Raw genomic sequence first — 13,479 nt, 5'->3', positions numbered from 1 at the left:
CATGCAATGCAGGGATGGTAACATACCCACTGTGTGCTCAGTTTGTAATCAAAAAGTGTAGGTGCTTAAAGAATATGGCGGCACTATAATATTCATCATGGTGAAAAATACAACAAGGACAACAGAGCAGAGAAAAGATAAATGATTGGTTGGCGGTTCTGAGGAAACTGCACGTGGTGTAGAGAGGTAAGGGAAGCAGCAGAAAAAGCCAGATACCGAATTGCTAACAAAATAGCATCAACATCAAAGTCGTATTCCAACGGTGACTTTGTTCAAACATGCATGATGAAGGCTGCAGAACGCGCGTGTCCCATAAAGCGTTTGCCGATCTGACCAGACGCTGCTCACTGGACAAATGTAAACGAAACATTGACGTCACGTTCTTGAGGAGGAGGCTTGAATCAATCAATCAATCAATCAATGTTTATTTATACAGCCCTAAATCACAAGTGTCTCAAAGGGCTGCACAAGCCACAACGACATCCTCGGTACAGAGCCCACATAAGGGCAAGGAAAACTCACCCTCGATGTGAATGACTATGAGAAACCTTGGAGAGGACCGCATAGTATGTAGGTAACCCCGACAACCCTCTAGGGGAGACCGAAAGCAATGGATGTTGAGTGGGTCTGACATAATATTGTGAAAGTCCAGTCCACAGTGAATCCAACACATCAGCGAAAGTCCAGTCCACAGTGGATCCAACACAACAGTGAGAGTCCAGTCCATAGTGGGGCCAGCAGGAAACCATCCCGAGCGGAGACGGGTCAGCAGCGCAGAGATGTCCCCAACCGATGCACAGGCGAGCGGTCCACCCCGGGTCCCGACTCTGGACAGCCAGCACTTCATCCATGACCACCGGACCTGTGTAACTCCCCCTCCACAAGCGAGAGGGGGGCAGAGGAGAAAAGAAAAGAAACGGCAGATCAACTGGTCTCAAAAGGGGGGTCTATTTAAAGGCTAGAGTATACAAATGAGTTTTAAGATGGGACTTAAATGCTTCTACTGAGGTAGCATCTCTAACTGTTACCGGGAGATCATTCCATTGTACTGGAGCCCGAATAGCAAATGCTCTATAGCCCGCAGACTTTTTTTGGGCTCTGGGAATCATGAAAGTTTTCATTTTAAATGTGCAAACACATGTCTTAAAATATCTGAAGTTGGTCATGATATGTTTTGTAAAATAATATTTCATTTCATTTTCTAATGTACTTTCAAGGATTCAAGGAACTTTATTATCATTGCAGCACACATGCGACACATGTCCGGAGGTCCCAGGTTTAACCCAATGAGTACCACAAAAACATTAGTATGTACATTAGAATTTAAATACAATAGGATATACATAAATTAGGTAAAATGAATAGAAAAAAAAGACTACATTCTAAATCTGGTGTAACGGTACAGTGAGGAAGGAGACGGCACTGAGACAGGGACGTCGTTTAGCTTGCTGCGTGTTTATTAACACAAGAGAGTGACGTGTGTAATTAACCCAAATACGTGGTGTGTGACTATGTGAAGCGATTACTTGGTGGGTGTTACCCGGAGCTGTTGAAGGTGCGTGTTGTGAAAGATGCGGAGGTCCAGAGAGGGCAAGGCAGGCTCAGAGGTCCGTGGACAAGCAAGAGGTCCAGGGCTGGAGCGAGGCGTCGTAGTCCGTGGGCAGGCGAATGTCACGTGGGGGTCGCATATTCATGCGGGATCGTTCCTTCAGTGTACAACTTGAAGGTAAGAGATGATTTAATTACATAAATCATAGGCAAACAGAAAACAAGCAAAAGAAAAGCATGCCGAACGCACGGGAAGCTAAGGCTAAACTTAGCACAGGACTCAGGAACATGAAAACAAACCAACGTGATTGTAGCTTACCGCAAACAAGAAGCACAGGACGAGTGAACAGAAAGGCAGGCTTAAATCGTGTCAGTGATGGAAAACAGGTGCGCGTCGGGAACACAAGCGGCAGGTGAAAATAATAAGTAACCATGGTGACGAAACAAACTCACAGGTGCACAAGCAATAACAAAAGGAGTCCAAAACTAACCAAACATAACTAAACAAAACATGATCCGGACCACGGATCATGACAGCGAAAGGTCGAGATCCAGGGAGGCAGCAAGAAGTCCAGAGGGAATCTGGGGAGACGAGACACACAGCTCGAAACCAGGGAACGAAGAGGAGCTGCGGGATGACGACACAGTACAAGACACAATGAGCACAGAGGAGGGGAAACACGGAGAGCGAGGAAGCACATAGGCAAGAGAGCTAGAGACGTGTAGGGCTTACTGTACTGGTACAGGTAGCTACGTTCTGGCACTGGAACGCAGGACGCGCTGGCTTATGAAGGCAGTGAAGTCTTCATCAGTGTCAGGTGTGTCGATTGCCGAGTGAGTGCAGCTGCGCGGGGCCGCGGCTCAGAAGCGCGCTCAGCGGCACGCACAGCAGAGTGTGTGTCGGTAGGTGTTTGAACCGTCACATCTGGACTGCAAATACAATGTAAAAACAATGACAGCAAACCAAAGCAAATAAAAGCCCAGTTCAGCACAGTTGGGACACGTACAAGTTAAGTGATGTACTTTTTTTGCATGTAAACTGAGGGGGAAAACATGGACTTGTTGTTATTTGTATGTGATTATCATAAATGCGTTGGTTTGGCCCACTTGACAACCAAAAATTGTTTGATTCCCCTGGTTAAAGTAATTTTCTGTGGCTACCTAATTGACTACCGTAACAAACTTGATAAGTATTATTCCAAGTTCCAGTTAATTGTTGACCTTGCTTTTATATTTCCCTTTGACAGAAACTGACAGTGAGGCTTCGACTCTTGATACACGCCACGTCGAGCCATCCACACACGTCTCCAGAATCATCAGTGATTTCTTGAGGAACCGCCCAATTGTCTCGACAGTTTACAACTTCTTGCATGGTTTCTTCCTGCACTCAAATTACAATAAACATGCCAACTTTAAAGCTTGGAAAGGTATATTTAGATCTGTTCCTACAAATAACATGTGCAAAAATGTCACATTAGTTTACTATGATCATTAGTTTTACAATAGGCCTACATTACTTCAGTGCTTATTATATTTGGTTATGATCATTAGTTTTACATTACACTACATTATTTGTGTGCTTATTATGTTGGGTTGTTCCATGTCTTCGCAGAAACACACCCTGATGCATTTCCAAACACACTGACCCCTCATGACTCCAAATTACATCTTATTGATAGTGGTCTTTGCATCAATGTTGGCTTTGCCCCCATCCTGCGCCCAGAGAGAGAAGTAGACGTCGTCATATGTCTTGAGTATTCTTGGATCCCGGGGAACATGTTCCAGGTAAATGTAACAATTATTCAAGGAACTTTATTGTCATACCAGCACACTTGAGACACAGATCGGAGTGTAATGATACATCATAATCACTGTTTCGTAAATCTGTTTTAAGATCGCCGGTCGGTTTATTTTGGGTACAGTATGGAAACAAACAACAATATGGTGTTCCCTCGCCACTTTGATCGCTTCCTGCTGAATGGTCTGATTTTTAAAACTGTAAATAGCTATTTTAGAAAACATGTCTTCCAACATTTATTTCATATCACTAGTCATTTATCGTTAGCAGCAATAATAATAATAACTTATTTATAATGCATTTTTCATTTGACATCAAATCTGAAAGATTTAAAATACATGAAAACAAAAGACAAAAATTGGACAAAAAAATTACACGATTTACAAAATAAAATTAGCTGCAAGCTTTTCTAAAAAGGTGAGTCTTAAGTCCTGAGGTGGTCAGGAAGGGCATTCCACAAATGGGGAGCGGCAGCTTCAAAAGCCTTGCCCCCCATAGACTTGAGTCGTGTCCTGGGCGCGAGCAGACGGTGCTGTTGGCCTGACCGGGTTCTCGTTGAGGTGTGTGAGGAGGTCAGTGAGGTCATCAATCATCAATCAATTAAAGTTTATTTGGCCCTTAAACACAAGTGTCTCAAAGGGCTGCACAAGCCACAACAACATCCTTGGCTCAGATCCCACATCAGGGCAAGAAAAAACTCAACCCAATGGGATATAATGAGAAACCTTGGAGGTAGCATCTCTAACTGTTATTGGGAGTGCATTCCAGAGTACTGGAGCCCGTATAGAAAATGTTCTATAGCCCGCAGACTGTTCTTGGGCTCTGGGAATCACTAATAAGCCGGAGTTCTTTGAACACAGATTTCTTGCCGGGACATATGGTACAATACAATCAGCAAGATAGGATGGCGCTAGACCGTTAAGTATTTCATACGTAGTAGTAAAACCTTAAAGTCGCATCTTAAGTGCACAGGAAGCCAGTGCAGGTGAGCCAGTATAGGTGTAATATGATCAAACTTTCTTGTTCTTGTCAAAAGTCTAGCAGCCGCATTTTGTACCAGCTGTAATCTTTTAATGCTAGACATAGGGAGGCCTGAAAATAATACGTTACAGTAATCGAGACGAGACGTAACGAATGCATGAATAAGGATCTCAGCGTCCCTGGTGGACAAAATGGAACAAATTTCAGCGATATTACGTAGATGAAAGAAGGCTGTTTTAGTAACACTCTTACTGTGTGACTCAGATGAGAGAGTTGGGTCGAAGATAATACCCAGATTCTTTACCGAGTCGCCTTGTGTAATTGTTTGGTTGTCAAATGTTAAGGTGGTTTTATTAAATAGGTGTCGGTGTCTAGCAGGAGGTAAGTGGGGTCATCACGGTGCAGACAGTGGTGGGTGTGCAGGAGGACCCTGTATTCGATGCGGGCTCTGATGGGGAGCCAGTGAAGGGTGCGGAGGATGCAGAAAAGACGGGGTTTGTTGATGTTACGGAGGTGAAAGGAGGAGGTTTTGCGGATGTGGAGACATGATTGTTGAAAGAGAATTGGGGGGTAAAACTTGACCCTAAGGCTGGTAACAGATGGAAATGTTGTGGCCTGAGAGTGAAACTGACATAATAGGGGAGGAGCAGAGTTGTTGCGGGGTTCCAATTTGGATGGCTTTGGTTTTTGAGCCATTCAGCTGCAGGAAGTTTTGGCTCATCCATGCTTTTATCTCCTCCAGGCAGGAGCTGAGACGAGCATCGGGGGCAGTGGGGGAACCAGAGGTGGAGTTGTGTGTTGTCAGCATAGCAGTGGAAATTAATTCCATGCCTGCTGACGACACACCCAAGGGGAAGCGTGTAGATGGTGAAGAGGGTTGGCCTAAGTACAGAGCCAAGGGGGAACCCACAGATGACGGTGTGAGGACAAGATTTAGCATCCCCCAGGACTACATACTCAGTCCTGTCAGTGAGGCAGGAACGGAATCAGTAAAGGGCAGTGTCAGAAAGGCCAATGAAGTGCTGGAGACGGTGACGGAGGATGTTGTGGTCAATGGTGCAATGAAGCCTTTACCTAGTGACATCATACACGGGACACCATTGGCTGATGGCGGACCAATTACAGAGCACTGTGTTCTCTGTACTCGCAGCTGATTGGCTCAGCCACACCGTTACTCCGCTTATCTTCAGCTCTGTTTACCAAGCTCTGCTTTTGATGTTTTTCTGGTAACTTTTGTATTTATTTGAAGTCCTACGATGTCGTCCAAACGTTCTGCACCTTCTAAGGCTTCTGCCACATCAACTCCCAACATAATGGAGGGTAGACTGTACTGTAAGTATAAAAACTGAAGAATGTTACCAAAATTTTGTACATTAATAATGCAAGAACCAATCAAGGCCCAGAAGGTCCAAATATCTACACTCTGTAATTTAGCTGACAAAGCAAAATAGTGTAATAATATCTATCATGAGTGATTAATTAATTCAATTTTTAGAACAAGCTGAGGGTTAATACAAGAACAAACTGTGGGAAGAAAATGGCCCCAAAGCTGTACTTTGGTACCCTTGGTTTGCAAGGTTCCTTTTAAGTAAAGTAAGAGTTAGAAGAGTATGAATGATTATTTTATTTGGAGTAAAATGTATTATTGTTTGAAGTTCAGTATTAATAGTTCCAGATTTTAGTCTCGTTTTCCTTCTCTACTGAATAATGGTGACACACTGCCCTCATCCTGTTTACAGAAGAGGAATTTCTAGCTCTGATCTGTCCTTGGCAGTATCACGAGCCATGACTCCACTGACTCACAAAGACTGGACTGTATTTGTTTACCCAGTAGACGCGTGACGCCACAAACATTTCCTGTCACTCATGTGGAAAATTGTTATGCCGAAGGTTCCATACGTGAATAATCAGATTACAAATACATGTACCGTTACACACTAATAACAAATAATGTAAAAAAAATAACATTGATGTTGGATGGTTATTAACGTGACTTTCATGTAAACAGGAAGTAAAAAAGACAGCTGCTTACTGTGAGGACCATGACATCGCCTTCCCTCATATTGATTTTGCAAGTCTGGAAGCAGAACCTCCGAGAGAAGTCTACATCTTTGAGGATGAAAAGAACCTAAAGGCACCGATAGTGATTCTCTTCCCACTCGTCAATATTTCATTCAAGGATTTCAAACAGCCAGGTGAGTGCATGGAAACGACGTCATTAACTATTATCATCGGCGGTCACTCGAAGCGAGTATGACGATCCTCCTGGTAGGGGGGTATCCCTTTATGGAGGATGCCTGTGCGTGACTTTGTTTAACGTGGGGAGACTGGTGCACAGACAGTCACCACACGATCCTTGACAGATCCGGGTCAGGGTCAGGGTCCAGTGGCATGGAGTCCAAGACGACTGGGGACCCTTTTCTGCTGCAGCCTTCATCCGCCATACCAGCCGTTGTGACGCTCCATAGGGTTAGCAATCATCCTCCGCCTGTTCCACCGTTGAGGTCTTGGGTTATTATTTCCCCATAACTGGGCCCACATGGATGTGGGGGTGTCTTCTTCTGCCATCGCAGCCGTTGTGGTAGTTCTTGCATCTACCGTCTTCCGCCTGCGCCGCCGTTGAGGTCTTCACCATATCCCTGGCTAGGGGGCAGTCAGGTACTAGGCCTTTGCCAAGGACCACCTGGGGTAACGGTAGTAAAAGGGTTAACCTCCTAGTGCCCCAAGACCCCATAGAGGAGCCGCCACTGTCGGATGCACTTTAACATCATGCCCAGGACAAAAATAACTATACACAACATTATATGTAATCAATTGATTATCAATCAAGCTGATGGAGCGACCAGAGTGTAAAACATGTTTTGTAGTCAGGGCAGGTCTGGTTAGCGTGTACCCTCCAAACATTAGCCTCCCTGCACCGTCACTGACTCAATCTCAAACGGGTCATTTTGGAAGATGCTGCAGGCATCAGAAGGTTCTTCAGAGCATTTTCAGACTCCGTACACTCAAAACCTTCAATCATTTGTAAGGAAAATGTGGCACTTGTGGTAAATGCCAACACTTGCAGATTTCATGCCAACCTCGCAGAATCGGTTTCTGACACTTTGGACATAAAAATGCACATAAATGTTTTGCTGGAGATCAATTTATAGGCTCCCTTTGTTCCTCCCAGCTCAACGGCGCAGATAGTACAGTAGGAAAGAGATTCATATGGCCCCATTCGTCATGATTTACCTGACACATGAACCGTGACAAATTGGGGGGGTGCACTATCCACTTTAGCCAACTAATAGCAGTAGAGTGTTGAATATCTTAAAATGTGTTTTGTGAAAACTCCAACTTTGACCACAGCGTCAATTGCTATGAAGACTGGCGCTTCCCATAATTTCCAGCCGACTGCGTTGCAAAATGATTAACACCCCCTCTTCCTTGTCACGCGAGAGCCACTACTACTACTGTAGTCCCGCTCTGGGTTGTAGTCCTCGTACAGCCCATTTACTTCTAATGGCGTTCTGACCTCTCTCCTGATTCCACAGGTGTGTAGAGTACCCACAAATTGTACTCAAGTAAGAGTACCGTAACTTTAGAATAATGTGACTCATGTAAAAGTAAAAAGTAGTCTTCCAAATAGTTACTTGAGTAAAAGTAAGTATTCTGTGAAAAAGCTACTCAAATATTGAGTAACTTGTGAATAACTTCTGATGTATTTAGTAACTATTTATTTTTTCAATGGTTCTCCGACTACAACTGTAGTTGGTGTGTGTGTGTAAAACACAAAAATTAACAATTTTCTGCGGCATGAATTCTCAAGTTGGAAGTAGAATTCCTACAGGCTGCAATGTGAACATTTCTACTGACACAGATGACAGCACATGAGATAATTATTTTTACTAGTTTGAATGTAATCATTTAAGAATTGTGCTGCAATATCTGACGTAATTTCACTTTTTGCAGTCAGTACGTTTCTATGCACTTAATTAGTCTGATTTGTCAAATCTTTCCCTTTCTTTTACTGTCACAGCTACATGTGAAGTTCTAGTTTCCATGCTCTTATCTCTTATGTGATTGTTGGCCATATGCAGTGTACCTCTCGTACACTAAGGGGCGATTATGATCATTTTAGTTTGTTTAGATATGTGGTAGAACAAGAGAATGCTACATGCTAATAAGCTAGCGGTAGTAACTTTTAAGCTCCGGATCAAACAGATAAGTACTTTCAACTGCTATTTGGTGATGTTGCTAATGTTTTTATTATGTTTAAATGACAACTGTGGTTATTATGAACATCAACATATAAAAATATGGCTATTTTACTCAATTGTTTTATGAGGTTTCTGTTCACCAGTTCAAACAGCCTGGATGTGCTGGCGTCATGTCACGTTATTAAAGTATCTTCTTTGGGAACATTTTGACACTTATTAAACAAGTAGGTTTTTATTTTATCATATCCTTAAAAAATACAGACATATTTCAGCTTTGTGATTTTTGGGCGTAAAAAGTCCCAAGCGTTACTTGTGCTTATGTTGGATTGGTCAAACAGAGTCATGTGACTGCAAGGCTCCGTTTAATTGGTGAAATGGAACCAAATGTCAAGCTATCCCCGGAAAATTGGAGCAAGCTACACGGCAAAAGTAGCCTGCTAAATTTAACGGCATTGATATCTATGAGCCCACATGTATACTATCAATGTTAATGTAACTGAGAGTGTACAAATGAACCCAATATGGGTCCATTGCTATTAACTATCTGTCATTTAGCTGGGGTCCCCGCACCCTACTGTATGTATTTATTTAGTTTGCCTTTTCTTTGGCACACCCCTGTAATGTTATTAATTTTCGCTACCTACAGTAAAAAACAGCTTGACAAACACAATGATGTGTGTGTTGTTTGGGAACAGTTGGTAATGTTTATGTGCAGTAAAACTTTTCATGAACTTAACTCAGCTGTGTGTTCCTAAATTTGTGTTCCACGTCTTAGATGAAAAGAACAGTTATGATTTTGGTTTAACAGAGTAAACAACTAAAAACTAACATTTTTGGCATCGAAACGCATACATTTGTATTCAAATGGCCAAGGTCACACATTATTGTGGGTTTCCTGCACGCCATCTTCATCACTAAAGGAAACATCTAATCTGCGGAGGAGAATTTCTTTTTTTTTTTGAGTGGTCAGCTTGAAGCGTCTCTCTGTCTCCGACTCCCTCGTCTTGTGACATGAGTGTGTGTCTGTTATGAATTTGCTTCCTAGTTTCGATGATCTTGCCTCTGATTGGCCAGTTCGTAATATTTCGCCCTAATCTTAGCCAATTGTGACTCATCATACTAACACCAACCAATCATCATGGATTTTGTCCGTATGTATGGATGTTTTCATTCATCCAGGTCATTGTATTTTCTCAGTTTTTTGGGGTGAGGGCCCTGGAATCGCAGTCTATTTTCTCTCTTTGTAGCTTGTAGTTTTGATGTTAGCTACCTCGCTACATGGGTCTAAAAGTAGCTAAGCAACAGGAAAAAATACTTGTTAAAAAAGAAGGTAAAATACCGCCAAGCTACTGGAAAAGGTAGTTAAGCTACGTAGCTTAGCTACATGTAGCTTGTTACTGCCCATGTGATATATTTTCACTTCATGTGTAATAACACCACATTTTGTAATACAATTCTTAAGGCATTTTGTTGTAAACTTTGACATATTTAGTAATAACTTGCGACATTACAAAATGGGGTGCTACACTTTTTTTTTTTGAAGATTACGCAAAATTTGGAGCATTATGTAATGAATCATCGAATAGAAAATATTGAATAGAAAAACATCAGAAGAACATGAAACATTTCATTTTCATTAGAATTAATATTCAGAATCTATTAGGGTGTTAGTCAACCTTAAAGTAAATGTAAGTTAATTGATTATAATGGAGATTGTGATTGCAAGCTAAATAATCAATGAAGTTACATTTGATTTATATTTGACCAATGAAACATTTTGCTAGATTCTTTGAATTGATTAATTTCAAATGTGTGTTCCTCTTATAGTTTTTCTAATTGAGGCATCAAATTTGATGGTTTATTTACATCCTGCACCAAATGTTATGTACACAGGGGGAGTAGTGACGGCACAGTTCCACAAGGGGGTGATGTTATATATATGTACAATATTTATAATAATACACAATACTAAATATATATATATATATATATATATATATATATATATACTAAACAAGAGAATGGAGTGTGACTAATCCAAAAGGGGTGTATGATGGGAGACTATGTGTATGAATGATTAGCTGTTAAGTATTACCTATTTGTTGGATGAGGAAGGAAACAAGTCCAAAGGGGCTAAGCAGAAGAAGGTCCTTGAGACCACCGGGAGGTCCGTGGGGCTGAGAGAGGCGTCAAGGGGTCCGTGTCCAAGTGGAGGTCGAGGATGAAGGGAGGCAGTCCAGAATCCAGAGGGGAATAAGAGGGGATCACAGGAGAACTCGGGAAAGCACTGCGGAAGCATCGGACACGGAAACAAGGAAGTCACAGGGGGAGAGCGAGTACGCAGGATAGAAGCCAGACAAGGGGTGCTTACTAGGGTAACAAATGGTTAAGTTCCGGTCAGGATCCTTGGGTCCACTGGTTTTTATACAGCTCTCCCTCATCAGTCCCAGGTATGCAGATTGCTGATCGATGATTGTCCACAGCCTTGAGGTGCTGGCAGACCCAGCTGCCGGAGAAAAGCGGGTTCGAGCCCGCGCCGTGACACTAAATTGTTAAATTTATTTTCCAAAAATATGTGGGCCCCGCATTTTGTAATAACTTTTACAATATGTAGGAATTTAAAACAAAATGAATTGAACCCTTTTTTTTTTTTTTTACAATTTGTGGTGAATTATTTAAAAAAACGTGGCCAGATTATATAAATAGGTACAGTAAATATACATTAGTACATGTTGCACAATTATTAAACAACTCATTGTTATTTTACTTTTTTTAAACCTGCGACATTACCTGATCAACATGCCTTGAAAAGGGTCCAAATAAAATAAAATAAAATAAACATTACATGTTTCGTTTTCTCGTTTACCTCTGGACTTTATTGGGAAATTTATGCCAAAAAAATCCAAAGACAATATCAATCAATCAATCAATCAATCAATCGATCAATATATTTTATTTAACCAGGAAAAAAAATGCCATTAAGATTAAAATGTCTTTTCCAAGAGTGACCGATAAATTAGGTTGAATTTGTTATTTTGCATTAACAAATATTAATTATTGAACAATTTATTTCCCGTGAATTCATTCTATGGCATTATTTGATCAAAAGGCCTTCAAAGGGTTAATGGTTAAAAAAAGAAACATTACATGATTGATATTTTTTGTTTAGAACTGACATTTATTGATAAATAAGTGCAAAAACGTAGTTAAAAAAGAATTACAAATGTTTTTAAGTCCTTTCAAAAACCTAAAGATTTTAAGTCCTGTTGGGTGTGAAGATAATCAAAATGTCCCCACAGGGTTAATTATGTCAAAATATTTATTTTGCACTAAGAAAGTATTTATTGAACAATTTATTGGTTTTAGTACTTATGTCATGTCATCAAATTAAATTCAAGTTTGAATATAAAAGGTATTAAAAATAATCTCATATAAATAAACATGTGTAAAAAAAAAGTATACTGTGGGGTTTCAAAATAAAACTTAGCTTAGGGCCCAAATTTAGCCAGATTATAAAACTACTTTTCTCAGAAGTTTGACTATACTTTCAAACTGGACAGGTTGAAATTCCAGAAGCATTACAATTGTATAATGTTGTATAACTAAAAATGTTTTAGTTGTGTGATTGACAGATACAATTGGATTGTTTGATCATTTCTGTATGATTGTTTCCATTGTGCCTTGACAGGTGTGAGGCGTGAGACAGAGGAGGAAATAAAAGCCGGACAAGTAGACATCAGCACCCCCAACTCGCCGTTCGGCACCAAAAATATCGTCTACTCAGAGGAGGACTTTGACTTCTTGTTGAAGCTGGCAGCCTACAATGTCAGCAACAACAAGACAAGCATTCTGGAAACTTTGGACAAGGTCTTGAAGGCTAAGATGGCATCACAGGTAGAGCAATAAGAATGCTAATTACAATTTACATGTTTTGAAATATAAAAGCAATGTAGTAGATGAGTATGGAGTTAGGTAGTTTAGGTACATGCATAATCATCAGCAGAAGATTATCTAAAGATGTTGCTTCATTTTATTTTATGTTGCATCTCTTAAGACATGAGCACATGTACTGTCTCTTTAAGAGAATACTTCTGTTAAGACATGAGCACATGTACTGTCTCTTTAAGAGAATACTTCTCTTAGGACAGGGGTGTCAAAGTCAAGGCCCGCGAATGAATTATCTATGGCCCCCGGGATGTTATTTGACTAGTATTAGAACCGGCCCACAGGCTGTTTTGCACGCACCAATACTCCATCAGTCATAAAGATGGGGTCCCACAGTACATTTTTGGGGTCCCACTTTTTTGTAACCATTTTGAAAACAATGATAAATGTATGCATTATCCTGTTGTATCTAAAATGAGTTTGACACCCCTGCCTTAGGACATGAGCACATGTACTGTCTCTTTAAGAGAATACTTCTGTTAGGACATGAGCACATGTACCGTCTCTTTAAGAGAATACTTCTGTTAGGACATGAGCACATGTACCGTCTCTTTAAAAAAATGCTTCTATTAGGACATGAGCACATGTACCGTCTCTTTAAAAAAATGCTTCTATTAGGACATGAGCACATGTACTGTCTCTTTAAGAAAATGCTTCTATTAGGACATGAGCACAAGTACTGTCTCTTTAAGAAAATGCTTCTATTAGGACATGAGCACATGTACTGTCTCTTTAAGAGAATGCTTCTATTTGGACATAAGCACATGTACTGTCTCTTTAAGAAAATGCTTCTATTGGGACACGAGCACATGTACTGTCTCTTTAAGAAAATGCTTCTATTAGGACATGAGCACATGTACTGTCTCTTTAAGAAAGTGCTTCTATTAGGACATGAGCACATGTACTGTCTCTTTAAGAGAATGCTTCTATTAGGACATGAGCACATGTACTGTCTCTTTAAGAAAATGCTTCTATTAGGACATGAGCACATGTACTGTCTCTTTA

General features: G+C 40.8%; 1 protein-coding gene across 1 annotated transcript in view; it reads left to right on the top strand.

The window, feature by feature from the left end:
* Window positions 1–12,595, top strand: part of LOC133619820 (cytosolic phospholipase A2 beta-like) — an 81,366-nt gene extending 68,771 nt beyond the window's left edge. The window contains exons 21-24 of the mRNA XM_061981120.1: window positions 2,796–2,975; window positions 3,161–3,333; window positions 6,336–6,522; window positions 12,218–12,595. Of these exons, the coding sequence (XP_061837104.1) occupies window positions 2,796–2,975; window positions 3,161–3,333; window positions 6,336–6,522; window positions 12,218–12,435 (758 nt within the window). The 3' untranslated portion in view covers window positions 12,436–12,595. The remainder of the gene's footprint in view (window positions 1–2,795; window positions 2,976–3,160; window positions 3,334–6,335; window positions 6,523–12,217) is intronic.
* The last annotated feature ends 884 nt before the right edge of the window (window positions 12,596–13,479 follow it).

The sequence above is a fragment of the Nerophis lumbriciformis genome, linkage group LG02 (genome assembly GCF_033978685.3).
Source record: "Nerophis lumbriciformis linkage group LG02, RoL_Nlum_v2.1, whole genome shotgun sequence".
NCBI classification, from domain to species: Eukaryota; Metazoa; Chordata; class Actinopteri; order Syngnathiformes; family Syngnathidae; genus Nerophis; species Nerophis lumbriciformis.
Note: the sequence above shows the minus strand (reverse complement) of the source record. Positions and strands in the feature narration are given on the sequence as shown.